Source organism: Delphinapterus leucas, unplaced genomic scaffold (genome assembly GCF_059928025.1).
Source record: "Delphinapterus leucas isolate spDelLeu-1000000601 "Yukka" unplaced genomic scaffold, BTC_Dleu_Yukka2 spDelLeu_asBTCV2_sq25, whole genome shotgun sequence".
Taxonomy (NCBI): domain Eukaryota; kingdom Metazoa; phylum Chordata; class Mammalia; order Artiodactyla; family Monodontidae; genus Delphinapterus; species Delphinapterus leucas.
Genome location: NW_028322234.1, coordinates 14,050,938 through 14,078,513, shown reverse-complemented (window position 1 = coordinate 14,078,513; position 27,576 = coordinate 14,050,938). Strand labels below are relative to the sequence as shown.

Here is a 27,576-nt window from a genome sequence, read left to right as displayed (position 1 = left end):
TATTTATACAATGGAATATTACGCAGCCATAAAAAAGAAGGAAATAATGCCATTTGCAGCAACATGGATGGACTTAGAGATTATCATACCAAGTGAAGTAAGCCAGAGAAAGGCAAATACCAGATGATATCACTTATATGTGGAATCTAAACAAGTGATACAAATGAACTTATTGACAAAACGGAAATTGACTCACAGACATAGAAAACAAACTTATAGTTACCAAAGGGGAAAGGGAGGGGAGGGATAAATTAGGAGTTTGGGGTTAACAGATACACATTACTCTATATAAACTAAATAAACAACAAGGACCTACTGTAGAGCACAGGGAACTATACTCAATATCTTGCAATAACCTATAACGGAACAGAATGTAAAAAAATGAATATATATATATGTATATATCTATCTGAATCACTTTGCTGTACACCTGAAAATAGCACAACATTGTAAATCAACTATATTTCAATAAAAAATAAAAAAAGAGTAGGTCTGTGCCTTTATTCCCATCTTGCCCCTAGGTTCTTCATGACTTTTTTTTTTCTTAGATTCCATATATATGTGTTAGCATACGGTATTTCTTTTTCTCTCTCTGACTTTCTTCACTCTGTATGACAGACTCTAGGTCCATCCACCTCACTACAAATAACTCAATTTCGTTTCTTTTTATGGCTGAGTAATATTTCATTGTATATATGTGCCACATCTTCTTTATCCTACTAGAGAATGGACTTGAGGATATGGGGAGGGGGAAGGGTAAGCTGTGACAAAGTGGCATGGACGTATATACACTACCAAACGTAAAACAGATAGCTAGTGGGAAGCAGCCGCATAGCACAGGGAGATCAGCTCAGTGCTTTGTGACCACCTAGAGGGGTGGGATAGGGAGGGTGGGAGGGAGGGAGACGCGAGAGGGAAGAGATATGGGAACATATGTATATGTATAACTGATTCACTTTGTTATAAAGCAGAACTAACACACGATTATAAAGCAATTATACTCCAATAAAGACGTTAAAAAAAATTAAAAAAAGAACTTGCCCAGGACCACACATAACTAGCAAGCGGTGGAGACAAGATTTGGACCCCTGGCGATCTGGTGCTAGAGTGTTTTTATCCTCCAGAGCTTCTCTTAACATCTCCCTTCTTGGTGAACTTTACTGTATTTCTGTGCTGGCTCGTAATTGCAGCCTCATTGGGTAGGGTCTCCTGATGAACAGATGGAACCACTGATGGATCTGCTTCAGCTACCATAACTCCAAGGTGTATATTTTGCCTTGCACAGAGCAAAAAAGAAGAATATAAAAGCAAGTGGGGCTCTTCTTCCCAAGAACGTGGGACTGGTCTTTGCACCTAAGTTTTGGCTTGGAGCAGGTGTTCTTGGTGCCCGTCCACACCTATGACCTTCAACCCTTAAGGCACACTAGACTGACATGTGCCAGCCACTGCATTTTGTCTTCAACAGGGTTATGAACTGGAGCCCATTCTATCTGCTTGGAGGCCAGGTCTTGGGTTGACACAAGCCTCAATCAGTGACTGACAGTAGCTGGTGGATAAATACCCCAACTCCCTCCCCTGACAGTTGGGATCACTCTGAAGAGTGTGCTCTAGGTTACCTTCCAGAGGTCCCCAGCCACATTAAGTTTCAGTTTCTTATTGGGTAATTTGCCTGATAAAATTCACTGCAGGTTCTTTCCCTTCCCTCTCTCACTTCCCCCATCCCCAGATGGAGTTTTTTGGGGTCACCTCCCTGATGAACTACCTTCACGAGAATCCTTGTCTGAGCATCTACAACTGGGGGACCCTAACTAAGACATTCCTAGATCACCGTGTTTATGAGATGGCACGTGTGTGTGTGTGTGTGTGTGTGTGTTGGGTTGGTTTGGGGGCAGTGCTGGGAATGGGGTGTGTCACTGTCCAGTGATCAGATATTGTGGGGAGCTAAAGGCAAATGAAATGGTGAAAGCTCTAGACCTTGGAGTCAGAGGGTTCTGGATTCAAAGCTCGGGTCCGGGTAATCTTGGGCAAGTCGCATCTCCTCTCTCAACCTTGGTTTCCATTTTAATTGTACTTTTTTGGTGAAATAGGTGAGGGTAGGAATCCCTAGTATATGATGTTGACATGACGGTGAACTTAAATTTTATTGGAAATATGTTTAGCACAGTGCCTGGTACCTGAGGGCTCTGATGATGGTTTGTATGGGGGCAGGCTGGGAGGAGACCGTTGAGTTTGGGGCTTGCTTCATTGGGTAGTGGAAGCTTATTTATTATTGGGTGCAATAAAATAAGGTGATGAGAGACAGGAGATAGATGTTGCTGGGGGAAGAAAAAAGTGAGCAGGAAGGAAGTAGAGAGAGAGAGGGAGATAGACCCACACAGGGACCCATCAGCCAGACAAACTTCTCTTCACTGTGGAGAAAGGAGAGGATTAGAGGCTTGTCAGACTCTCCTTTATGAGTGGAGGCAACTTAGCAAAAAGGGCCATGATGCCTTGGCTGCATTGAGCAATTCTGGCTCTGCCCTTCCCCTCTCCCCGCACCCTCTGTTACTGAAAACCCTGGGAACAGCGAGAAAGTACTCTTCATTGAATGACAGAACCTGCACGATGTGGAGCTTCAGTTTTCTCCTCTTTTGGGGTGAGTATGAGCCTGAATAGGGGGTCTGGGGAGAGCCTGCACTGGAAATAGACGGTAAGGAAAAGAGAGGGCCTCAACTGTCCAGCCAAGAGATCATAATTCTAGGCTAGACACTGCAAACACCTTCACTGGGGAACCTTTGACCAAAATCAGTCGGTTCAGGGAATTCATCTGTCAAGGAAGAGTTTCGTTATAGTCATTCAGTTGACATGTATTTCCTGAGCACCCACGGTATGCTGGGTGCTGTTTTAGGCACTGAGAAGAGAGCAGTGAACAAACAAACAAGGTTTCTGCCCTTGTGAGGCTGACATACCGGTGGGAGGAGATAGGAAGAAAGAAAGCCACTAACGGTGATAGCAACCTCCCAAGTAGCACCGTTCTAAGTTCCTCAAATAGAGAATGCATTCAGTCTTCACTAAATGCCTCTGATATTGGGTCATTAATAGTCCCATTTTCTCAGGCTAGTGGGATTGCTGGGTCCTATGGTAGTTCCATTTTTAGTTTTTTAAGGAACCTCCATACTGTTCTCCATAGTGGCAGTACCCACTTACATTCCCACCAACAGTGCAAGAGGGTTCCTTTTTCTCCACACCCTCTCCAGTATTTATTGTTTGTAGCTTTTTTGATGATGGCCATTCTGACCGGTGTGAGGTGATACCTCACTGTAGTTTTGATTTACATTTCTCTAATAATTAGTGATGTTGAGCATCTTTTCATGTGTTTCTTGGCCATCTGTATGCCTTCTTTGGAGAAATGTCTATTTAGGTCTTCCACCCATGTTTTGATTGGGTTGTTTGCTTTTTTGATATTGAGCTGTATGAGCTGTTTGTATATTTTGGAGATTAATCCCTTGTCAGCTTCTTCATTTGCAAATATTTTCTCTGATTCTGAGGGTTGTCTTTTTGTCTTGTTTATGGTGTCCTTTGCTGTGCAAAAGCTTTTAAGTTTCATTAGGTCCCATTTGTTTATTTTTGTTTTTATTTTCAAAATTGGGTCATTTGTAGAGACGTGGATGGACCTAGAGACTGTCATACAGAGTGAAGTAAGTCAGAAAGAGAAAAACAAATATCGTATATTTGCGCGTGTATGTGGAATCTAGAAAAGTGGTACAGATGAACCTATTTGCAAGCAGAAATAGAGACACAGATGTAGAGAACAAACATATGGACACCAAGGGGTGGAAAGGGCGGGGGTGGGATGAATACAGAGATTGGGATTGACAGATACACACTACTGTGTATAAAATAACTAATGAGAACCCTCTGCATAGCACAGGGAACTCTACTCGATGCTCTGTGGCGCCCTCAATGGGAAGGAAATCCAAAAGAGAGAGGGGATCTATGTATACACATAGCTGATTCACTTCGCTGTACGGCAGAAACTAACACAACATTGTAAAGCAACTCTACCCCAATTCCAATAAAATAGTCCCATCTTACAAAGGAGAAAAATGAGGCCGAAGAGATTAAATAACTTGCCCAAGACCATTTAGCTAGTAAGGGGTAGAGCTAGGATTTAAAAACAGGCATCCCGGATCCAGAGTCTGTACATCTCTAAACTATGCCGCTCCAAATAACAAATAAACAAAAGCATTTCAGGGAGTGGCAAGCGCTCTGAAAGAAATTGTCGTAGAGTGTGACTGGGGCTTACGTAGAAGAGGGAAGTCAGGGGAAGGTATTTCTGCAGAAGTGATGTTTGTGCTGAGGCCTGAACAATGCGATGGAGCCATTTACTTTTCTTCAGCTCTCAGTTTTTCTGGGTCTTGCTTATCTTCCATGTCATGGTTTCCTTCACGGGTCTCGTGAGTTTGGGTCTTTGGTTCAACTCTAAGAATGGGAGACCTTATCTAAGCAACAAGTGTGGATTTTCTCCGTGTTGTACATTGGATCCGTTTCCCTTATTTCACTGAGGAGAAAATGTGGTCACAAAGAGATTAGGTAACTTTCCCAAGGCCACGTAGTCTGTAATTGGTGAAGCAGAGTTTTAAGCCCAAGCATTTTGACCCTAGCACTGGTATGCTTAAACACGATGTTCTGTTGCCTTTAAAATAAGTAAAGAGCGAGAGAATTTCAGTTAGTGAAAATAAGAAAGTTGGGAGTTTGGGTCCGTGGGACTTGTCGACTGGCGGGTTTCGTTAGAAGGAGCAGGTAATTTGTGGACCTCAAATGCTAAGATGCAGACTTGTTTCTTTGGGGTGTCAGCACTGGTGCTGGCCATTAGCACTCTATTCTGCCCTTAATAAGCAAAGAGTGGTGATGTTGACATTGACGATGGTGGTGATGGTGTTGGTGATGATGTGATGATATGATGTGATGATGGAGAGGAGCTGAATGTTGGGGGGGCTGCACTGCCTTTTAGATGTTAAAAAAATTGTCTTACCCTCCCATTAAAATTTAATACTACAGATATACTATATACTTATTTATATATTATATGTATATCTGTATGTGTCTTATACATGAAGAGTAAGATTTTTTCGTCTCTCCCCAAGAACCAAGCTTTGCTCTTGGGGGCAGATATTATTTCTTTTGAGAATGCATGTTTCAATGTATGGGGATGTTTTTTTCCTTCTAATTTTTATTGGGGTATAGTTGATTTACAATGTAGTGTTAATTTCAGGTGTACAGCAAAGTGAATCTGTTATACATATACATATATCCACTGTTTTTTAGATTCTTTTCCAATATAGGCCATTACAAAATATTGAGTAGAGTTCCCTGGGCTATACAGTAGGTTCTTATTAGTTTTTTTTTTTTTTTCTTTTTGGCCGTGCTGCACGGCTTGCGGGACCTTAGTTCCCCGATGAGGGATCGAACCCATGTTACCTGCAGTGGAAGTGCGGAGTCCTAACCACCAGACCTCCAGGGAATTTCCTCAATGTATGTTTTTGAAAATCATCTGGAACTCTTTATAAATGAAAAAAAAATGAAGATAATACAAACAAAATGAAAAACGAAAATGAAGTGCAGAAAAGCAGGAATGGTGGCTGTGAATGTTATATAAAATAATGTATGCTTGTCATTCACTTGGGGCTTTCATCTAAGCTCATCAAACCCGTTTCTATGAGGCTACACCAAGAGTAGTTTTTCAGGTTGAGTCCAAAGAGCTTCTTGATGGGTCATGGTGTTTTTCTTTTCTTTCTTCACAGAGTGTTGTGGTATATACACCTGGGGAATGTTCACATTACCCTCACTGGAATCAATGGCAAGACGTAAGTTGGGGAATCTATATGCCCAGTGTGGCGGGGAGGAGAATCTTCTGACCCAGGAGGCAGAGACACAGGTGGACACTTGCCACAAACTAGTCCGTGGCTGGGCAAGGGATAACATCCAGGTCTCCTGGTTCCCACCCAAGCTTTTTCTCTTGTGCCTTAAACTTCCTGTGTGACCTCAGGCAGGTCACACGACCTCTTTGATCTTCAGTTTCCTCAGCTGCGAGATACAGGTAACGAGGTTTCCTATGTCACAGGGATGTTGTGAAGCTTAAAACCAAAGAGGTAACGTTGTATACTACCTGGCATGTGTGAGAAGAGCTTCATGAATGATGGGGCAGTGGGGATGGGGATGGGATTTATTTAAACTACAACTCAACGTGGGGAAAAAAAGTGCATTTTTAGATGTTTTGTTCAGTATTCTGATCTTCCACACAAGCTCCTGCTGGATCCAGGAGGAGAAACATGGCCAGTTCTGTGTTCTCAGTGTCTCAGTTTCCTGGCCCAGCCTTATTTGGGAAACTCAGCCTTTATGGTACGAAGAGTTAATCTTTCAAATCTCCTCACCCTACTCTCGTTCCTCCCGAGATGGTGTGTGGGTGTTTGCGTAGGGATAGCTTATGGCATCTTGCAGCAGTGAAGTGTGGCCTCTGAATGGGGTGTTTTGTCCGCTGGGGAAAAAAAACATGGTAACAACTTGGAATAAACTAAATGTATGCTTACACCAGGGGGCTGGCTGGATAAATTGTTGCATTTGTGAGACCAGCTCAAGCTACTGTAACAAATAAACCCCAAACTGTCAGTGGCTTAAGAAAAAGAAATTTCATTCTTGTTTGTTTAAGAGCCCAGTGAGGATATTTCTGGCTGGTGGGTGGTTTTCCTACATGTAGTGATTCGGGGACCCAGATGCTTTCTGTTTTGTGGCTCAGCCATACTAGTATCTCAGAGACTCTGCAGACAGTGGCGAAGCCACATTATTAAAACTCAGGCTCTGCAGTGACACACGTCAACGCCGTTCATGGTCACGTGACCATACCTGGATGCAAGGTGAGCTGGGAAATGTAGTCCATGGCAGGGTAGTTGCCTCCTACTGTCAATTCTACACCACGGAAAGGAGAGTGTGAAGTTTTTGTTTGGTCTTGGGCTACCTAGCTATCTCTGGCACAGTTAGAGCCCCTGGATATAATGGAATGCTATACAGCTGATAAAAAGCTTAAGTTTGGTCATGTGAACTGACTTGGAAAATTGCCCCAAACATTATTTTCTTAATTTTTTTAACTGTAGAAGTATTTCAACATTCAAAGGTAGGAAAAATAGTATAACAAACTCCCATGTACCCATTGCTCAACTTCAACCCTTGGCAAATTTTGCTGCTCTTGGTTACATGAAAAAGAAAGTAATAGTAGAATAGAGCCGTCCAAAAGAACTTTCTATGACAATGAACACGTTCTAGATCTACAGTAGTCGCCAGTCAATGGAGCTACTGAGAACTTAAACGAGGCTAGTGCAACTGAAGAATCAATGCTTCATTTTATTTAATTTTAATAGATTTCAGTGTAAACAGCCATATATGATTAGTAGCTACTGTGTTGGACAGCACAGTGGACTGTATGTTAAGTGATACCATTTGTGTTCAGAAAATTGTGTGAATTTATAAATTCAATTATATTTGATGTTATATTTACATGACTGAGCTTGTGAATAGGACCTAACCTAGTGGTGACCCCTGAGTATAACGATGGGGCACAGGGAAATCCTCACTTTTAATTTTATATACTTCTGCATTGTTTGAATTTTTTTACTATAAGTAATTATTACCTTCTTAAAAAAAGATAAAGACAAATGAAACAACAGATACACAGCACTATATATAAAATAGATAAGCAACAAGGTCCTACTGTATAGCACGGGGAACTATATTCAATATCTTGGAATAACCTATAATGGAAAAGAATCTGAAAAAGAATATATGTATATGAACTGAAAGAATATATATATGTATATATATAAAAGAATATATATATGTACATGAACTGAATCACTTTGCTGTACACCCGAAACTAATACAACGTTGTAAATCAACTATACCTCAATAAAAACAATTTTTTTTAAAAACCCAAAGAAACAAAAATAAGGATCACCGCCTGCTTTTGGTTAATTTCTACAGAAGCAGAGTCTGAGGTGAGGATTCTTGTGTGAGTAATTTAGTAAGGAAGGACTCTCAGGAGACACTTGTAGGGGAGGGAGGGAAGCAGGATTGGATAGGGGAAGAACTAGCCACTCAGAAGGTGTTTCAGGAGAGTTTCAGCCACAGCCTGATCCCAGGAGGAGCTCTGGAGTGTGAATTACATCACAGAGGTTCACCTGCTCAGAGACCGTTACACTCCTGCATCTGTCAGGCAATACTTCTAGGCCAGCGAGACAGTGGCGGGGATGCGATGCCAATCAGGTAAATTGGATGGGGGTAGGGCCGAGAGACGCTGCTATCCCCCCACCCATATTTTTAAAACTTTTTTTTTTGGCCTCACCGCGCAGCATGCGGGATCTTAATTCCCCCACCAGGGATTAAACCCATGCCCCCTGCAGTGGAAGCACAGAGTCCTAACCACTGGACTGCCAGAGAATTCCCCCCACCCCCCTTTTTTTTTAAACTGTTTTTAAAAATTGAAGTATAGTTAATATTCAATGTTGTGTTAGTTTCAGGTATCCAGCAAAGTGATTCAGTTTTATACACACACACACACACGTGTATATATATTCTTTTTCAGATTCTTTTCCATTATAGGTTATTACAAGAAATTGAATATAGTTCCCTTGTCACCTGATTAATGACAACCCCTCCCCCTTTCCACTCCCTCTCCCTCATCTTCTTCCTCCCCTCCCTCTTCCTTCCCCCCTTCCTCCTCTGTCTCCTCCTCTGAGCATCACAAATTAACTGGTTCTTACTTGGCTCGGCTGCAGCTGCGCCAAAGCTTGTAGCCAGTGGTGGAGCACAGCCAGGATGATGCACATGTCTCCCTCTTAACACCCGTCCACTCTACTTGGCTCTTCTCTTGCATCCTGACTCGTGGTGTGACCTGGAAACGGTTTTCCAAACTCTCTTGGGCCTCCCTTTCCACATCTGTAGAAAGGAGTCCTAATGTTTACCTTGAAGTAGGGTGACCCACTATCCTGGCTTGACCCAGACTGGAGGGAAGGGGTGTTTCCCAGGATGCTGGACTTTGAGTGCTAACACCAGGAAAGTCCTGGGAAAACCAGGATGGCTTGGTCATCTCTCCTCAAAACATTATCGTGACGACTGCAGAACATCTAAGGAAGGGGCTGGGCAGGTGGAAGACACCTAGGAAATGGTAGTTCTAGTTATATTTTTTAAAGTCTCTTTGCCTCCTTGAGTCTCATTTTCTATGTTCGTCAATTAAGTGACCATCTATTAAGTTGTTGTGCTCACGGTTGAGGATCACGTGCATGTCTCGGTTGGATTGTTGAAGTGGCTTCTGCCCCGGTCTCCTGTTTCCTTGCCCTTCTAAGAATGTCCAGAGGGCGCCTGTGAGCCCTTGAGTCAGGTCCTGCCCCACCTCTGCCCACAGCCCTCCAGGGCTCCCTCCTCCCTCAGGGCAAAAGTCTGAGTCCTCCCTGCTGCCCACAAAGTCCTGCACGACCTGCCCTGTCTCCTCCCTGCCCTCCCCTCCTCCCTCTCTCTCCCCCTCGCTCACTCTGCTCCAGCCACCTGGGTTTCTTTGCTGGTCCTGCAACACACCAGGCACTGTCCTGCCCCAGGGCCTTTGCATGTGCCGTTCCTTCTGCCTGGAATCTTTTGCTCCCTATATATACATGGCTCCCTCCCTCACCTTCTGTATGCTTCAGCTCATGAGTTATCTTCTCAGCGACTACCCTAGTTTTGACATTGTATGTCTCATCAGATTATCATCTCCGTGAAGGTGGGGAATTTTGTATGTCTTGTTCCTCTGCTGAATCCACAGGGCTTAGAATATTGCCTGGCATATAGTAGGTGTTTGTATTTGTCAGGGTTATCCAGCGAAACAGAATCAATAGAATGGATAGCTACATATAAGTATATGTAAATATTTATTGTAAGGAATTGGCTCACATGATTCTGGCACGTCTCAAGATCTGCAGGCCAGAAAGAATTTGGAGAACTGAGCAGAGGTGAGTGTGGGTGGTGGGACCAGGTAGAAGATGAGCCAGAGAAGCTAGCAGGTGGCCGGTCACACAGGACCGTGTTGCTATTCTGGTTTGGGGTGGATTTGAGTCCTGAGGGATTGAGCTAGAGGAAGAAAGAAAGTAATGGGAAACTCAGAGTTGAGAGATCACAAGTGGTAACACACAGTAAATCTGCAAAAAGAAATGTTGCCTTTGCAGATGAAAGAGGAAGCTGGAAATGAGAAGAGAGATACAACCTGAGGCATAGTGCAGGGAAGGGATAAATAAGGCAGTGTGCAGGTAGCAAAGACTCTGGCTCTCAAGACCTTAGTAATGAAAATCTGTCCCTTTTGTTTTTGCAGCACTTTATAAATCTGACTAATTGATGGGGGCACTTCTGTTGACTTCTCTCTTTCTATTACATCCCACATCCAATCCATCGGCAAATCCCATTAGCATGACTGTCTGAATAAATTCAGAATCTTATGTGCGCCACTGTTCTCACCTGGGCTGTATCCACCATCATCGCTCCCCTGGACAAGTGCAGTTGCCTCCTACCTGGTCATCCTACCTCTGCTCCGATACAGTTCATCCTCCAACCAGTGGCCAGAAGGATCATGTTAAAACCCAAGTGATGCTGTATTCCTCCTCTGCTCAAACTCTCCCATGGCTCCCATCTGTCTCTGATAAAAAGCTGAAACCTTACAACGGTCCAGCAGATCCTACGTGATTTTGTCATATCACCTCCTCCCATGCACCTGTCATCCACTCTGCTCCAACCACACCCATCTTGTAATTCCATGACATCACTAGGCATGGTCCTGCCACAGGACCTTTGCACTTGCTGTTTCCTCTGCCTTAAATAGTTTCGTAGCTCACTCACTCAGCTCCCTTAGGTCTTTGCTCAAATGTTACCTTCTCAGTGAGGTCTTCATTACCGAGCACCCACCGAATGAGACAGACACAAACCCCTGCCTTCTGGGAGCTTACAGTCCATCAAGACAAAAGACTTGAAACAACCAATTGAAAAAGTTTTTGCATAGAATTGTCTTAGAAATTGCCTGAAGATTTATTCCGTTTCCAGCCAGACCCACCTCTTCTTGCCCAGCAGTAGTGAAAACCACACACTTTGGATTTTGACAGATCTGCTGCCACCCCTCGCCAGCTGTGTGTCTTTGGGCAAGTCACTGAACATCTCTGACCCTCAGTTTTCCACAGCTGTATAATCGGAACTGGATTCGTTTTCTGTGGCTGCTGTAACAAATTCTCATAGACTTGGTGGATTAAAATAACAAAAACATTATCTTACGGCTCTGGAGGTCAGAAGTCCGAAATGGGTCCTACTGGGCTAAAATCAAGATGTCAGCAGGTGGGCTTCCCTGGTGGCGCAGTGGTTGAGAGTCCGCCTGCCGATGCAGGGGACACGGGTTCGTGCCCCGGTCCGGGAGGATCCCACATGCTGTGGAGTGGCTGGGCCCGTGAGCCATGGCCGCTGAGCCTGCGCGTCCGGAGCCTGTGCTCTGCAACAGGAGAGGCCACAGCAGTGAGAGGCCCGCGTACCGCAAAAAACAAACAAACAAACAAAAAAAACGGATGTCAGCAGGGGCTGCAATAAAATCAGTTGCAGGGCTGTAATGTTCGCTCATAACTCTTCTGTCTAGAGCTCTGATGCTCATTCAGGGACTTGTTAACAATGCAGAATCTTAAGTCCATCCCGAGATCCGAATCAGTGTCTGATTTCCCAAGATCTCTTGGGGATCCCAGATGAGGCAGGTCCTGGTCTGTGGACCACACTTGGAGCAGCAAGGGTCTGGGGTCTATAAGGTCCTTCACTGAGCTCCCTTGGTGGCTGTATCAGTTTCCCAGGGCTGCTGAAATTACCACAAACCAGGTGGCTCAAAACAACAGAAATGTATCCTCTCACAGTTCTGGAGGCCAGAGGTCTGAAATCAAGGTGCTTTCTCTCAAGGCTGTAGGGGAGAATCTATTCCAAGCTCTCCTAGCTTCTGGCGTTGCTGGTCATGCTTGGTGGTCCTTGGCTTGTAGCTGCACCCTTCTGATCTCTGCCTCCATCATCACGTGCTGTTCTCCCTGTCTCTGTGCCTCGCCTCTTGTTCTTAGAAGGACACCAATCATATCAGGTTAAAGGACCACCCTGCTCCAGTATAATCTCATCTTAATTTAGGTCTTAATTACATTTACAAAGACTCTATTTCCAAATAGGGTCACATTCTCAGGGACCAGCGTTTAGGACTTCAATAACTCATTTTGGGGAGGGGGGACCCAATTCAACCCATAACAGTCACCTTCCTTCTCTTGCGCTGGCTTCCCTTGCAGCCCCACTCGGTGCTCTAACCCAAATCCTTTCTTCTCCATTGCCTAGAAAAGAATGGGTGTGCTGATACCACCATGTGTCCGGCGTACGCAACCTGCACCAACACTTCAACAAATTACTACTGTACTTGCAAAAAAGGCTTCCTGTCCAGCAATGGACAGACGAAGTTCAGGGACCCACAAGTGGAATGCAAAGGTGAGTTCATGCCCCCTCAAAATCCGCTAGCATTTAGTTGGAAAATCAGGTGGAAGCTGGTTGGGCAGCAGATGTAGGTACTTTTTCTTTTTTCCCAAGCGTTATTCCCTCCCTCCTTCCCTCCTTGTCTCTCCCTTTCTTTCTTCCTTCCTTCCTTCCTTTCTTTCTCTTCTTTTTTCTTAATCCCTTCCTTCCTTCCTTCCTTCCTCCCTCCCTCTCCTTCTCTCTCTCCCCCCTCTCTTTCTCTCTTTCCTTCCTTCCTTCCTTCCTCCCTCCCTCCCTCCCCCTCCCCCCCTCTTTCTTTCTTACTGTTCCTGGTCACAAAAACCTCCAATGACTAGAGACAAGTGTTAGAATAAAAAGAAACAAAATTATGCTGTTTGTCAATATCTGGAAATAACCACTGATTTCCTTCTGGTCGCCTCTCCATGCAAATCACAAGATTTTCTGCATGTATTGAGTGCCAGGCCCTGTGTGAGGGGCTTTATGTGCATTTTCACATTACGTCAAGTGTAGTCGTTGTGATGATCTCCACCGTACAGATGAGAAGACCGAGGCTTGGAGAACTGAAACGACTTCTTTAGGATCAGTCAAACTGGAATTCAAACCCAGGTCTTTTTGAGTGTAACAGCGATCTCTCAACCACTTACCTATTTGCCACAGTCCAGTTGTGAAGCGTTGGGAAATTGTATTTAATCTCTCTAAGCCTCACTATTTCCATCTGTAAAATGGGAGTATAAGAGTACCTACATTAAAGGGTATTTGTGATTATATGCGGTAGTGTATACCGTGTGTTAGGCACATGTACAGTCCCAAGAGCTACTATCAACATAAATAATAGAAACTAAAATAATTCCCAGAATAAGCTAAGTTTTTGGTTTGTATTCCTTATATTTAGACCCAAACTCTCCTCTTGACTGTAAAGGTCCGACTATGCCTCTGACATAGTTTGCAGGGGTCTGCAAACTTTTTCTGTAAGGGGCCAGATAGTAAATATTTTGGAGGTTGCTGGCTGAATGATCTCTCTTGACTACTTAGTACTCCAGGGGTAGTGCAAAGGCGGCCATAGATGATACATAAATAAATGAGTGGGGCTGTGTTCTAATAAAACTTTATTTACACAAACAGGGAGCAGGCTGGATTTGACTTATGGGCTGTAAATCATTTGCTGAGCTCTGAACAAGATAACTGATTTGTATTATTATAGTTCCCAGGGAACCCCAAACACAGTTTTTTAAAAAATTATTTTTTATTGAAGTATAGTTGATTTACAATGTTGTGTTAGTTTCTGCTGTACAGCAAAATGATTCAGCTATATATATATATGTATATGTGTGTCTGTGTGTGTGTGTGTGTGTGTATATTTTCAGATTCTTTTCCATTATGGTTTATTATAGGATACTGAATATAGTTCCCTGTGCTGTACAGTAGGACCTTGTTGTTTATCCATCCTATGTGCAATACTTTGCATCTGCTAATCCCAAACTCACATTCCGTCCTCCCCTCCACTCGCTTGGCAATGACAAGTCTGTTCTCTATGTCTGGGAGTCTATTTCTGGCTTGCAAATAAATTCATTTGTGTCATATTTTAGATTCCACATACAGGTGGTATCATACGGTATTTGTCTTTCTCTGTCTGACTTCACATAGTATGATAATCTCTAGGTACATCCACATTGCTGCAAATGGCATTATTTCATTCATTGTCATGGCTGAGTAATATTCCATTGTACATATGGACCACATCTTCTTTATCCATTCATCTGTTTATGGACATTTTGGTTGCTTCCATGTCTTGGCTATTGTGAATAGTGCTGCTATGAATATTGGGGTGCATGTATCTTTTCAAATTATGGTTTTGTCCGGATATATGCCCAGGAGTGGAATTGCTGGATCATATGGTAACTTTATTTTTAGTTTTTAAGAGGAACTGCCGTACTGTTCTCCATAGCGGCAGCCGCGATTTACATTCCCACCAACAATGTAGGAGGGTTCCCTTTTCTCCACACCCTCTCCAGCATTTATTATTTGTAGACTTTTTAATGATGGCCATTCTGACTGGTGTGAGGTGATACCTCATTGTAGTTTTGGTTTGCATATCTCAGATAATTAGTGATGTTGAGCATCTTTTCATTGGTCATCTGTACAAACATACTTTTTAAAATCTTTAGGCTACAGTTCATGGGTTATTCAGTAAGCACAGTAGTCTTGTTGGTCCCTTGTTTTTAAATAAGGGGTGAGGGCAACATTCCCCATCTACATAATGGTGGATACTACAGCAAGGATCTTGTCCGCTCTATGTCTTTGACCTGTGTTGTCTAACACATTGTGAATATTTGATAGATATTTATCAAATGAAGGACCATGCTACCTTATTCTTTATGTCAACTCCAGACCTAATCACCCTGCAATTGATGGACACTAGGTCTTTCTAATGTTTCATGACTTAAAGCTGGAATGAACATTCCTGTGATCTTATCTTGATATATAGTGGCAGGTACAGATTTCTCTCTAGGAGAGGCACAGTTTGCTGGGAGGGAGCTATAGGGAACTTGCCTTTAAGTTCTGTTTGCACAACAAGTGCATCGTAAGTGTTTATTTAGGGTGACTTGACAGAGTAGGTCTGAAGGAGATTAGGGGAGGACCACCCCATGGTACCATGACTGCACAATTCTATGGGTGCTTCAATGAGTAAATTCCTAGAGGTGGGTTTGGAAACTCTTCTGGTTATCTATTGCTGGGGAGCAGCAAACTTTGTGTATTAAAACACCAGCAATCATTTATTTTGCTCATGAATGAATCTTCCATTTGGACTGAGTTTGCTGAGGATGGCTTGACTTTGTTCTACACATTGTTAGTTGGGGCGGCTCAACTTGGGGCTGGAGGATCCAGTTTGCAGGGGGCTCACTCAGAAGGTTGGCAAGCTTGTGCTGGCTGTTGGCTGGCTGCTCTGCCAGGGCTGTGGGCTGGAGGTCTTAGTTCTTCTCCACGTGGGCTGCTTTCTCATGGCTGGTTGATCTTCCTCACAGTGTGGCGGCTGAGTCAAGCACCGGCTTCTCAAGAGAGCAAGGTGGAAGTGTGTGACATTTTTATGACTTGCATGGTATATTTAGGACCTAGTGTCACCACCACCATAGTCACAAGCATGGTCAGATTCAAGGGGAGGAAATATAGACCCCAGGGCTTGACGGAAGGAATACCAATGAAAGGGCGTTGAATTAAGGGCATATGGGATGGAAGACATTGTTTCAACCAACTTTGGAAAATACAAACTGTTTCACAAGATGAAGAAAATTTGTAACACTCTGACTCTTCTTCTCTCCAGATATAGATGAATGTTCTCAAAGCCAGCCACCATGTGGTCCTAACTCAGTCTGCAGAAACCTGCCGGGGAGGTATAAGTGCAATTGTTTGCCTGGTTTCTCTTCTCCCACTGGAAATAACTGGAACCCAGGAAAGCCAGGTCATTTCGCCTGTACAGGTAATGCGCTCAGGCTCTCAGGCACGGGTCTTTGGTGGACAGCTCCTACTGAGTTGGGTACCTGTGTTTCTAACCATAGACACCTAATCTTTTGTCTCCCCAATGTCCTCCACTGCCCCTCAGACATTAATGAATGCCTCGACAGTGGGGTCTGCCCAGAGCACTCTGAGTGTACCAACTCTTTGGGAAGCTACAGGTGCAGCTGCCAAGTTGGATACACCTCTAAAAACTCCACCTGTGAAGGTATAGAGAACCTCATCTTCTTTACCTACTTGATTAATTAAGAACTTCATATAGTGATCCTATGTGGTAGGGATTATGATCCTCATTTTAGAAATAATCCAGTCGAGGCTCAGAGAGGTAAAGTCATTTGTCTAAGAATACACAGCTATTAAGTAGAAGAACCTGAATTTGAACTCCCGTTGAGGGTCTACTATGAGTTAAGCAGTGGGTCAGGCAGTACTTGAGAGTAACGGTGGGGGGGAGCTCGATCCTTAGAGTGATTCACTCACCACCCTGTGGGGGGGAGATATTGACAATGTCTGGAGACATTTTTGGTTGTCACAACTGGTGGTGGAGGCGGGTGGTTTGTGTTACTGTCAACTGGTGGGTAGAGACCAGAGACCCTGCTAAACATCCTCCAATGCACAGAACAGCCTCCCCACAGCCAAGAATGATCTGGTCTGAAGTGTCAGTAGCACTGAGATAAACTCTATCCTGGGGAGAGCTCAGACCCAAACTTCAAAACTTTTCCCTGAAAGGTATTTGAATGAAGACCTGAGAGTTATTCTTGATCCTCCCTCCCTTTCCATATTAAATCAGTCATCATGTCATTGGGCAAAATGCCTGCTAAATATGTCTTGAATCTCTTCACTCTTTTCCATCCTTGGTTTAGGTTTCATCAGTATTGCAACAGCCTCCTCACTAGTCTCTCCTTTTTCTAGTGTTGATCCCTTGAATCTATCCTCTGCACTGCAACCAGAATATTCTCACCAAGAGAAAAGGGCTCCATCTTCCTGAGTCTGCTGCAGCACTATTATTTATTTAAAGGGAGGGTGACTCTATCAAGCAAGGCATGGAGTGATCAAGCCCTCAACATACACCCTTGGCTTGGAGTTAGAGATATTTGAAGTCATCTCTGACATTTCTGATCTATTTGTAGCAGTTAGCTATTGCTGAGTAACAAATCACTCCAGAAAGTTGGTGGTTAAAACAACCACCATTTGTTTAGTTCTGGATTCCACGTGTTGGCAGTTTAGGTTGGGCTCTGCTGGTCAGTTCTTTGGGTCTCCACTGGGCTTGTTCATGTGTTTGTGGACAGCTGTGGGTCTCACATATCTGGGGCTCATCTGGGATGATCCAACTCTCTTGCACTTTGTCTTTTTTTTTTAAAATTAACCTGGGGTTTGTTCATATGGCAGAGGCAATGGGTCCAAAGTGTGAGCAGAAGCAAGTAAGTTTCTTGAGGTATAAGTCTGGAACTGGCACCACATTGCTTCTGCCATATTTATTGACCAATGCAAGTCATAGAGCCAGCTACAGTCAAGGGCTGGGGAAACAACTCCACATCTTAAAGAGAGGAGTGGCAATGTCGCATGGTACAGCACAAACCTCATCCCAAGTTGTGGACACAGGGAGGAGTAAAGGATGACAGCCATTTCTGCAATCTATGATCATTGTGACTTGAAACTATTTGCCACCATTTTGCTTGCATACGGTTGGCCAGCATTATTCTCAAGACTATGCTTAGCTGCAAGGACGTTAGAGAGAAGGGGAAAGTCTGGGTATTGGGGAGCATCAGGTGGAGAACCGGTGGAGTGAATCTCCTGATTGCAGTCTCCTGTCCTCACTGCTTCCTCTGCCTTGACCGGGGTTTCCATTTCCACTCACCAGATGTGGACGAATGTGCTGATCCCAGAACTTGCCCAGAGCATTCAACTTGCCACAATAGTCTTGGAAGCTACTCTTGTGCCTGCAACCCAGGATTTGAATCCAGCAGGGGAAAGATGAGTTTCCAGGGCCTGGGAGAGACTTGTGAAGGTAGGTTCATGGGTCTCTTGGGGAATCAAGTCCAATCTGTTTGCAAAGACACCAGTGGTGGGGGAGGATTTGAGGTGGGTCTCAGCTGAATTCAAAGCCCTCATCTGCAAAGCTGAAGCCAATAATCATTCATGCATTCATTCAACAAACACTTCCTGAACACCTACTACATGCCAAGCACTATTCTAGGGATGGAGGATACAGCAGTGTGTAATGCAGGCAAAAATACTTGTTGTCATGGAACTTATCATCCAGTGTGGGGAGAGATAGGGAACAAACAAAATACGTTCATGGACATATTGTGTGTCAGGGATAGTTAAAGGAGATGAAGACAAAGAAGGCAGGACAGGCGGGTAGGGAATACTCGAGGGTGAAGTTGTAGTTTTAATAGCGTGGTAGGGAAAAGCCATGCTGAGAAGTTGATATTTGAGAAAAGACCTGAAGGGAGTGAGATACGGGTTATCTGGGGAAAGCTGTTCCAGGAGGGGGAAACAGCAGGTACACAGTCCTAAAGGCAGGATCCCAGCCAAGGCACTAAGCTCTTCTATATATGTGCTCATTCAGTTGTCCCAACAACCTGATGCTATCAGTGGTATTTTATACCCATATTATAGATGAGAAAACTGAGGCTCCATTGTGGTGGAATCACCTCTCCCAAGGTCAAGTAGAAAGGAAATAAGAGAGTCATGGTAGAACTATGCCTAGTGTGACTTCATACCTCAGCCACCATGATCTGCTGCCTCTGAATGAGGCTACACCTGCTGGTAACTCAGGGTGGGCTTGTGCAGGACAGATATCAATTTAATCACCAAATTTCCAGTCTCTGAGACTCAAGAAAGCCTGGAAAGCTGTCATGTAAAAATTCCAGAGCCAGACAGAACCTGAATTTAAATCCCGGTTGTGCCTTTCACAAGCTATGTGACTTTGCACAATTCTGAAGCCTCAGTTTCCTCCTCTGAAAAATGGAAATATTAGTTTGCACCTCACAGGGCTGCTGGGAGCGTTGTTGAGTGGATGCATGTAAAGGATCTTCCTCATTGCCTGCCACAAAGAAAGCTCAACACGTTTGCCATTAACTTTTTATTTTAGTTAACGAATACTTAACCTAGTACTTGCTGTGTCCCAGGTTCTGTTCTGAGTGTTTAAAGATAACGTATCATCTTATGTAATCCTCTGAACAACACTATGGGGTGGGCTCTATGATTACTTCCATTTCACAGATGAGGAAAAGGAGACACACGGAGATGAATTCTCTTGTCCGGTGTATGAGTCAGCTCAGGCTGCCATAACAAAGTACCAGAGACTGGGGGGCTTAAACAACAGAGATTTATTATCTCACAGTTTTGGAGGCTGGAAGTCCAAGATCAAGGTGTCAGCATGGTAGGGTTCTGGAAACAGCTCTCTTCCTGGCTTGTACACAGCTGCCTTCTTGCTGTGTTCTCCCATGGCAGAGAAAGCGCTTGTGTTTCTTCTCCTTCTCCCTCATGAGGATCCCACCTTCATGACCTCATCTAAACCTAATTATTTTCCACATCCAAATACCATCCCACTGGGGGGTAGGGCTTCAACATATGAATTTGGGGGGAGGTGACGTAATTCACTCCATAGCACCCAGTAACACACAGATTATAAGGGGGCAGAGCCAGGCTTTGAACTCAAGATGTCCATGCTCTTTACCCCTCCACTCTGATATAGTGATTTCTTGAAGAGGAATTGAGATTCATCAATGGGTTTGAGGCTGAGGGAACACAGGTGAGAGAGAATGAGCCTTTGTGCACCTACAGGTAATCGATGAATCCAGGTCATGAATTATGAAGGGATTAGAAGGAAAGGATGAGCTCAGCTGGGAACAGACTCTTAGGGTCTTATATGTTCTAATGAGGAGTATGGATTCTATCCTGAGCTGTGGGGAGTCTCATCAGAAGATTTGCATGGGTCATACACACGCCTCTAAATGTTTCCTTTTCATAGTGATGCAAATGCGTTTAAGAAGGTGAGCCTGGAGGAGCTGGGGAAACCCATTGGCTTTAGGTCAGTGGTAGGGCTATGAACTGCTGCTGTAGCCTCAGCCTCCTTCATCCTTTTGATTTTCTGCTTAGATGTGGATGAATGTTCCAGGAACTCCACACTTTGTGGTCCCAGTTCCGTCTGCACCAACAACCTGGGAAAATACAGTTGCTCCTGCCTGCCAGGGTTCTTTTCACCTGATTTGTGGAGCCCTGAGAAACCTGAGGCTTTCAAGTGTACAGGTAACTCTTCCAGCCATTTTGGGGACTTCTCAGCGGAGGTCAAACTACCCTGAAAGGTAGTGGCTTATATCAACAATGAATTGTTCTTGCCCGTGATTCTGTGGGTTGACCATATGGTGTTTCTGGGGCAGTAGGATGGTTAGCAGGTGCAAAATGACCTTGCTTACATGGCTGGTAGTTGGTACTGGTCTCTGGCTGGAAGCTCAGTTGGCCCTTCAGTTTTCCTTATGAACTTTTCCTCATGGCTGCTTGGGCTTCCTCAGAGCATGGCAGCTGGTTCAGAAACCCTCTGAGGGAGATTAGTTAGGTCAGGGCTCCTCAACTTTGGTACTATTGACTTTTGGGGCTGGATAGCTCTTTGTTCTGGGGGACTGTCCTGCGCATTATAGGATCTTTTGCCTCGATCCATTGGATCCCAGCGACCAACAAAAATGTCTCCAGACATTGCCCAAGGTCCCCAGAGGGGCAAATCTCCCTCAGTTGAGAACCACTAGTTCAACATAATAGAAATTTCTTACTCTCAAATGAATCCAATATGGATATACTTGGCCAAAGGGCAGCTTTCCTCCACAGGTGTCCAGTCTCCTTGTATCTCTTGGTTCTTCTATCCCTTAGGGCATTAGAATTCCTGGTTCCAGCCAGCGGTGGGGAAAGAGAGAAAAGGCACACCCACTTCTTAACCACCTTGGCCCAGAAGTGACATATGTCATGTTCCCATAAGTGAAAGCTAGTCACATGATCCCATCTACATGCGGAGCATTCTGGGAAATGTAGTTCCTGGTTGGGATGCCATGTTTTAGCGACCACTCTCTGCTTTGGAAGGCGAAGCATGATTTTTGTTGGCTTGGTGGCCCACTCTGCCTCATGCCCATTCTCTACTCCACAGATATTGATGAGTGCCTTGATAAGTGCCTTTTCAATGCGACATGCACCAACACCCCCGGGAGCTACTTTTGTACCTGCCACCTTGGCTTTGCACCAAGCAATGGACAGCTCAACTCCACAGACCCAAAAGTGGACTGCATAGGTGAGTGGAGGGTTTGCTGGACATCCCTGGAAAGAAGTATCTCCTTACTCCTCAGAGTTGTTTGATATTCTTGAGTTCTTCACAGATATTGACGAATGCCTCCAGGATCCATCACCCTGTGGCCCAAATTCTGTCTGCACCAATACCCTGGGCTCCTACAGCTGTGGCTGCATGGTGGGCTTTCATCCCAATCCAGAAGTCTCCTGGAAATATGGCAACTTCAGTTGCAAAAGTAATAATCTCCTTGCATGTCTTGGCAATGCAATCTGTGTCTTGCTTTGGTTGTAGAATCCTCACTTTTCCCAACCTCTGTACCCTCTTCTTTTTGTACCTCGTCCACATATTCTCTCTTTTTCTGTTCATTTACTCATTCATTAATCACTCATTTGATAAATTATTTTTGAAGCATCAATCCATGGAGAAGTTTGAAAGGTTTACATTTTTTTAAATTATGGATTATTTGATATATTAAAAGTATAGATAACTTATATGGAGGAAATGAAGTATAATAATAAAATGAGTACATCTGAGGCCCTTGGCAACATAAGAACTAGAACATCATCAATGCCATTGAGTTTCCTACATGTGTCTTCCCTGTTCCGTACCATTGACTCCTCCCCAGAGGGAACCACATGGAACTTTGTAATTCCCCTACTTAAAATATTCCCCCTCTAAACATTCCTTCCTTAGTTTGGTTTGCTTTGGAGCTTTATAACGATGGTATCATATTATGTATAGTCTTTTCTGATTTGCTTTTTTCACCTACCGTCATGCTTCTCAGCGTTGCTGACGTAGCATGTAGCTGTAGTTTGTTCATTTCCACTGTTGTATAATATGACAATGGATGGATTTCAAGCAGGGGGTGAAGAAATCAGACTTGCCTTTTAATCATATCTTGCTGTGGTTACGTTTGATTTGGTTGTTTTTGTTTTTTCTTCTCAGGGGTTCCCTTCAAGTGTAAAGAAGATGTGATACCCAACAATGAGTGGGCCCAGCTATGCCAAGTGGGAGCAGCAGTGGAGCCTGAATATGTAAATATTTTTGAAGGTTCCTAGTTCTTGAAGTTTTCCCAGAAGGCACTTAGGTAGAAGGTTGCTGTGCAGCTTTAACAAAGTCAAAAAATACGGTGGCCTAGACCAGGTATAAATTTATTTCTCTCCTTGTAACAGTCTGAGTATAAGCTGCTGAGAGCTCACATGATGGCTTCATAATACTCTACCATCAGCAACACAAGTCTCCCCCATTTTAGTCCAAAATGGCTGCTCCGGCTCCTGACATCAAGTCTGCATTCCAGCTGGTGGGCAGAAGAGAAGGGGAAGTGAAAGGCACAGTCCTTCCCTTTAAGAGTATGACCCAGTATCACTTTTGCTTACACATAGCTTCAAGGACAGTTGGACGGGAAGGACATTTGTCTATCTAAAACTTGGGGATTCGTTTACTAAAAGAAGAAATGGTATTGGAGTCTCACTATTAGTGAAGGTGTATGTGCTGCATCTGTGTGACGTGGGATGGGTGATAACGCAGCCTCCAGGCCAGGCAGAGGAATTTGGATGTCTTGGTTCTCTAATGAAGTCGTTCTAGTAAGTAAAGACTCCAGAAGCATCTTCAGGTATTGATGTCACTATATTAAATACGAGTTTGTAAATTAGCTTTGGAATTCCCATGCACTTTGGTTCACTGTTGTTTTTTTTTTTAAATTGTGAAATGCACATAAAATTCACCATTTTAAAGTGTACAATTCAGAGACATTTAGTACACTCACCATGGTGTGCAACCACCACCTCTATCTCCAAAACGTTTTCATCACCCCCAGAAGAAATCCTATGTACCCATTGACAGTTACTCTGTATTCCCCCCTGGCATCAGCCCCCAATACACAGTAATCTAATTTCTATCTCCATTGATTTACCTATTCCGGATATTTCCTATAAATGGAATCACACACTATGTATCATTCTGTGTCTGGCTTCTCTCACTGAGCATCGTGCTTTCAAGGTCCGTCAGTGTTGTAGCTGTGTCAGTGCTTCAGTCCTTTTCATGGCTGAATTATATTCCACTTGGACCACTGGTCTTTTCCACCCCACTCAATAGTTTTGCTGTTGGTTGATGTTTTCTCTTCTTATTTATGGAAGAGAAAGATGTTATGATTCCAATTCTGATCAAAAGGTGAGTTTTCATCTCCCTGAGAATTCTAGAGACTTGTGACACCTCAGGAATCCAGGACCATCCCACGTGGTGGGCTCAATGGCCCAGTCTGTACATTGCACACTTGATCGACGCTCACAAATGCTCTTCCCTCTGGGATGCAGGTTTCCTTTTGTGCACTGATGAATGCCACCCTCAGCATTCTGGATGACGTCTGTAAAAACAAAACCACCGTCGTCTCTCTGAAGGTAACAGTGAAGTCTTCATAATCATGTTTCGAGTTTCAAACAGTCGGACAACAGAACAGTTCCATCCCCCTCCCCTGACCCTCCTCTCCTCCCCCCACCCCCACCCACGCCACTGGGCTTCCTCTTTTTTTTTTCACTTAATTTTTTTTAAACTTTTTGGCTGTGTAGCGGGGCATGCGGGATCTTAGTTCCTTGACCAGGGATCAAACCCGTGCCCCCTGCAGTGGAAGTACAGAGTCTTAACCACTGGACTGCCAGGGAAGCCCTGGGCTTCCTCTTTATAGTCAGATATTCACTCCCTCCACCATTAGCTCCTGTGAATCCCTGATCTGTTCTCTGTCGTTACAGTTTTGTCTTTTCAAGAGTGTTTTGTAAATGGAATCACACAGTAAGTGGCCCTTTGAGTCTAGCTTCTTTCACTGAGCACCATGTTTTCAAGTTTCATCCACATTGTAGCCTGTGTCAGTGCTTCACTCCTTTTTATGGCTGAGTAGTGTCCCATTTTCTGGATGGACCACAGTTTGTTTATCCACTCATCTTTGAAGGATATTGGAGTTGTTTCCACTTGACCAAGATCTCTTCATTCCTCCATCCCCACCCCAGCTTTTTTTTTTTTTTTTGCGGTACGCGGGCCTCTCACTGTTGCGGCCTCTCCCGTTGCGGAGCACAGGCTCCGGACGTGCAGGCTCAGCGGCCATGGCTCACGGGCCCAGCCGCTCTGCGGCACGTGGGATCCCCCCGGACCGGGGCACGAACCCGTGTCCCCTGCATCGGCAGGCGGACTCTCAACCACTGCGCCACCAGGGAAGCTCCCCACCCCAGCTTTTGGCGATTATCAATAGACCTACTATAAACATTTATCTGTGTGTGTGTGTGTGTGTGTGTGTGTGTGTGTGTACTTGAATTTTCATTTTTCTAGGGTAAATACCTAGGAGTGGGATGACTAGGTCATTACAATTGCAGATTTAAAAAAATAGTTTCTCTTAAGACTTTAAGTTGCAACTTATGGATGTTGTTACGTCATTTATAAATCTGTATGAAAATAAGAAGAACACTTTCATTTGTATTCTGGTGAATTTTAAATTAATTTATTAGTATAACATATTTATTCATGAAGTGTACACTTATTCATAGGGTTTTCAGATGAAATTTGTATAAACAATGAACGCTGTCAACAAATTTATTTAAATTCCCTCAAACATTTTCTACCATGTTTACAAATATTCTCATTTCTCCCCAGATTTTAAGTACTTAATGAGGAAGATTTACAAACCTAAAAGGCAAGGTCACTATGCCCTTAAGGGATTCATAAATCCACTCAGTCACATGCATAAATATAATAATTCAGAGTTTTTAAAAAATGTGTAATACGGTGTATCAACAGCCATGTTCTCTTAAATTGTTCGTATTAAAATCACATCTAATTGCTTTTTGCCATGAAATCATGCGGTTAATTGGTCTCCTTTAATGTGTCAAAGTCTTCCAGCCCTTTAAACAATAGATTTCCAAATTATGCCAAAGATTACAAAACCTTCTAAAATTAACACAAAAGTATTACTACTATGGAGTTTTAGCTTGCTTGCTACTTTTTTTCTTTCCTGAGGATATAAAATAAACTTCCTAGCTAAGCAGAAGAGATTTAATGTCAAAGGGGATTTGGATGAGATTTCAGCAGCCACAGAATTGAGAACCACAGTTTTTCAGGATGAGTCTAGCTGAGATTTTTTGCTCTGTCGGTGGGGAGGGACCCCAAACTCATGCCTTTCATTTGGGATATGGTTACAAAACTCAGTGCATCCTGTTTTTCCCAGACAAACATCTCTCAAGTTTCACTCTGATCCAGTTTTTATTGAAATTCTTTTCATCTTCTTATCATCAAATTTGGATACATAGAAATTGGTTTCCCTGCTAAGATTTTAGTTAATTTCCTTCACCATTGGATTGGAGTCAACTAATTTCTTCCCTTCATTTATTAGGTTGTGAACTTGTGAATTCTCTTCATATTTTTTTGTTGGGATTACATTTTTATAGTCAGTTTATTAACAATAATCAATAATCAAGGGCACAGTATCAGCATTAATATTAATATTATTATTGCTAGTCTTTCCTTAACTCTATTCCGTAGGCATAACCAATGTTAACATTTAGATGCATAGCTTTCCATATCTTTTTTTGCTTTGTGAATGCTTGTATAACACACACACACGCACACACACACACACACACATTGACGCACACATTGAGTACCTACTATGAGTGGTTTAGAGCAGTGATTAAGGATTCCACCTCTGATACCAGACTGCCAAAGTTCAAATCTTGCTTCTGCCACCTACTAGATATGTATCTTTGTTTTCTCATCCAAAATGGAAATAATAATAGCTTCTATCTCATAAGTATCTTCATAAAATTAAATAAATTAGTATATATAAGGCACTTAATACTTGGCTCATAATAAGTATTAATTATATTTATTTTAAAATCTCAATTAGTGCCAGAAACATAAATACCATAAATATAAAATTTTAAATTAAAGTACTTGTTCTTTTTAAACGAAAGGAGATAATATAACATGTGATTCTGTAATTTGCTTTACGTAATCGTAGCTCATGGACCTTTCTGCTTGTTAATATACATAGATATAAGTCATTCTTTTGTTAACAGCTGTATACTCTCCCATGATTTGACTTTATCATCTTTTATTTAACCAATCAGTTGGACATTCAGGCTTTCCGAATTCTTGCTATCACAAACCACACTGAAATGCACATGATTGGCCAAGATCCTTGCACAATTTTTAAGTATTTCTTGCAGGAGGGATTCCTGGAAGGGAAATTGCTGAGTTAAAAGGATATGTGCAATTTATGCCATGACAAGTGCTGACTTACTGCACACCATGAAGGCTACACCAATTTGCATTCCCAGTGGGGCTTCTTGAATCAGGAAAAGGAGGCTGAGTGAATGTCCTTTTACATTCTTCATTATCCTAGACTGTCAACCCATTCTCTTGATGAGAGAGGGGACAGCTGCTGTTTAACTGATAAGAGAAAGAGTAGAGAGAGAGAGAGAGAGAGAGAGCAAACACACCTTTCCTTGCAGAGTACGGCTGAGAGCTTTGCCTCTGTGATTGAACAAACATCCATGTGGTCCAACTTCACCAAAGAGAAGACATCTACCCTGGCCACAGTCTTACTGGAGAGCGTGGAAAGCACCACTTTGGCAGCTCTTCTGAAACCCTCAGCGAATGTCAGTCAGACGATTCAGACGGACCACTTAGGTAGGACATATCCTTGGTGTCAAGGTCACACCTGGGGGGTGATTTAGACGGGTGACTTTGGCCATGTGATTCTGCATGGCTTTGCCATTTACCATTTCCCCAGCTGTTTCAAACCTCTGAACGTACAGCAAAGCAAGTCCAATTATCGTAACAACATCTCCCATTTATCGAGTGCCTGGCATTGTGTTAATTCACTGGTCACGTTTACACAGCTGGTGAGTGGCGGAGCTAGGCCTCCTAGTTAGTGACTGTGGAACCTGAACCCTTCTTGTCCACTATGCTGGACATGCTCCAGACTCTTTCAATTTCCTTTGGCTTTGGAAAACCTGTCTAAATTTGGAGTAGTCAGAGGGCCATGACTCTGCTGCTTTCCATCATTGTTGACTTCAAGCCCATCTTTCCCTGACGCATCCCCTAAGGATGTGAGCGCTCACTCCTAGAGTTACAATTGGGTTTCTCATTTATTTGGTGCTACCGTCCTCCTGTCATTCATCAAGGGCCTCAGGATCTTTCCCACGACCTTTCTGTCTGTCCTTTCCTTCTCTTGCAACCAGGGATGCGTCCCTTTCTTGGCC

General features: G+C 43.5%; 1 protein-coding gene across 5 annotated transcripts in view; it reads left to right on the top strand.

Annotated features, from left to right (window-relative positions):
- The first annotated feature begins 2,407 nt into the window (after positions 1-2,407).
- The window catches only part of ADGRE1 (adhesion G protein-coupled receptor E1), a 46,923-nt gene continuing 21,754 nt past the window's right edge, over positions 2,408-27,576 (top strand). The window contains exons 1-12 of one of the 5 annotated variants that reach the window (XR_016391520.1): positions 2,408-2,635; positions 5,784-5,846; positions 12,391-12,537; positions 15,863-16,018; positions 16,142-16,261; positions 17,912-18,058; positions 20,158-20,307; positions 21,194-21,334; positions 21,420-21,566; positions 22,277-22,365; positions 23,644-23,727; positions 26,824-27,001. Coding sequence is in view for 1 of the 5 variants with exons in the window: in XM_022557289.3 (XP_022412997.1) it covers positions 2,605-2,635; positions 5,784-5,846; positions 12,391-12,537; positions 15,863-16,018; positions 16,142-16,261; positions 17,912-18,058; positions 20,158-20,307; positions 21,194-21,334; positions 21,420-21,566; positions 22,277-22,365; positions 23,644-23,727; positions 26,824-27,001 (1,453 nt within the window). In the remaining 4 variants the exon portion in view is untranslated. Of the gene's footprint in view, positions 2,636-5,495; positions 5,515-5,783; positions 5,847-12,390; positions 12,538-15,862; positions 16,019-16,141; positions 16,262-17,911; positions 18,059-20,157; positions 20,308-21,193; positions 21,335-21,419; positions 21,567-22,276; positions 22,366-23,643; positions 23,728-26,823; positions 27,002-27,576 lie in introns of those variants that run through there. The other 4 variants (XM_022557289.3, XR_002642538.3, XR_016391519.1 and 1 more) reach the window with 4 other exon arrangements.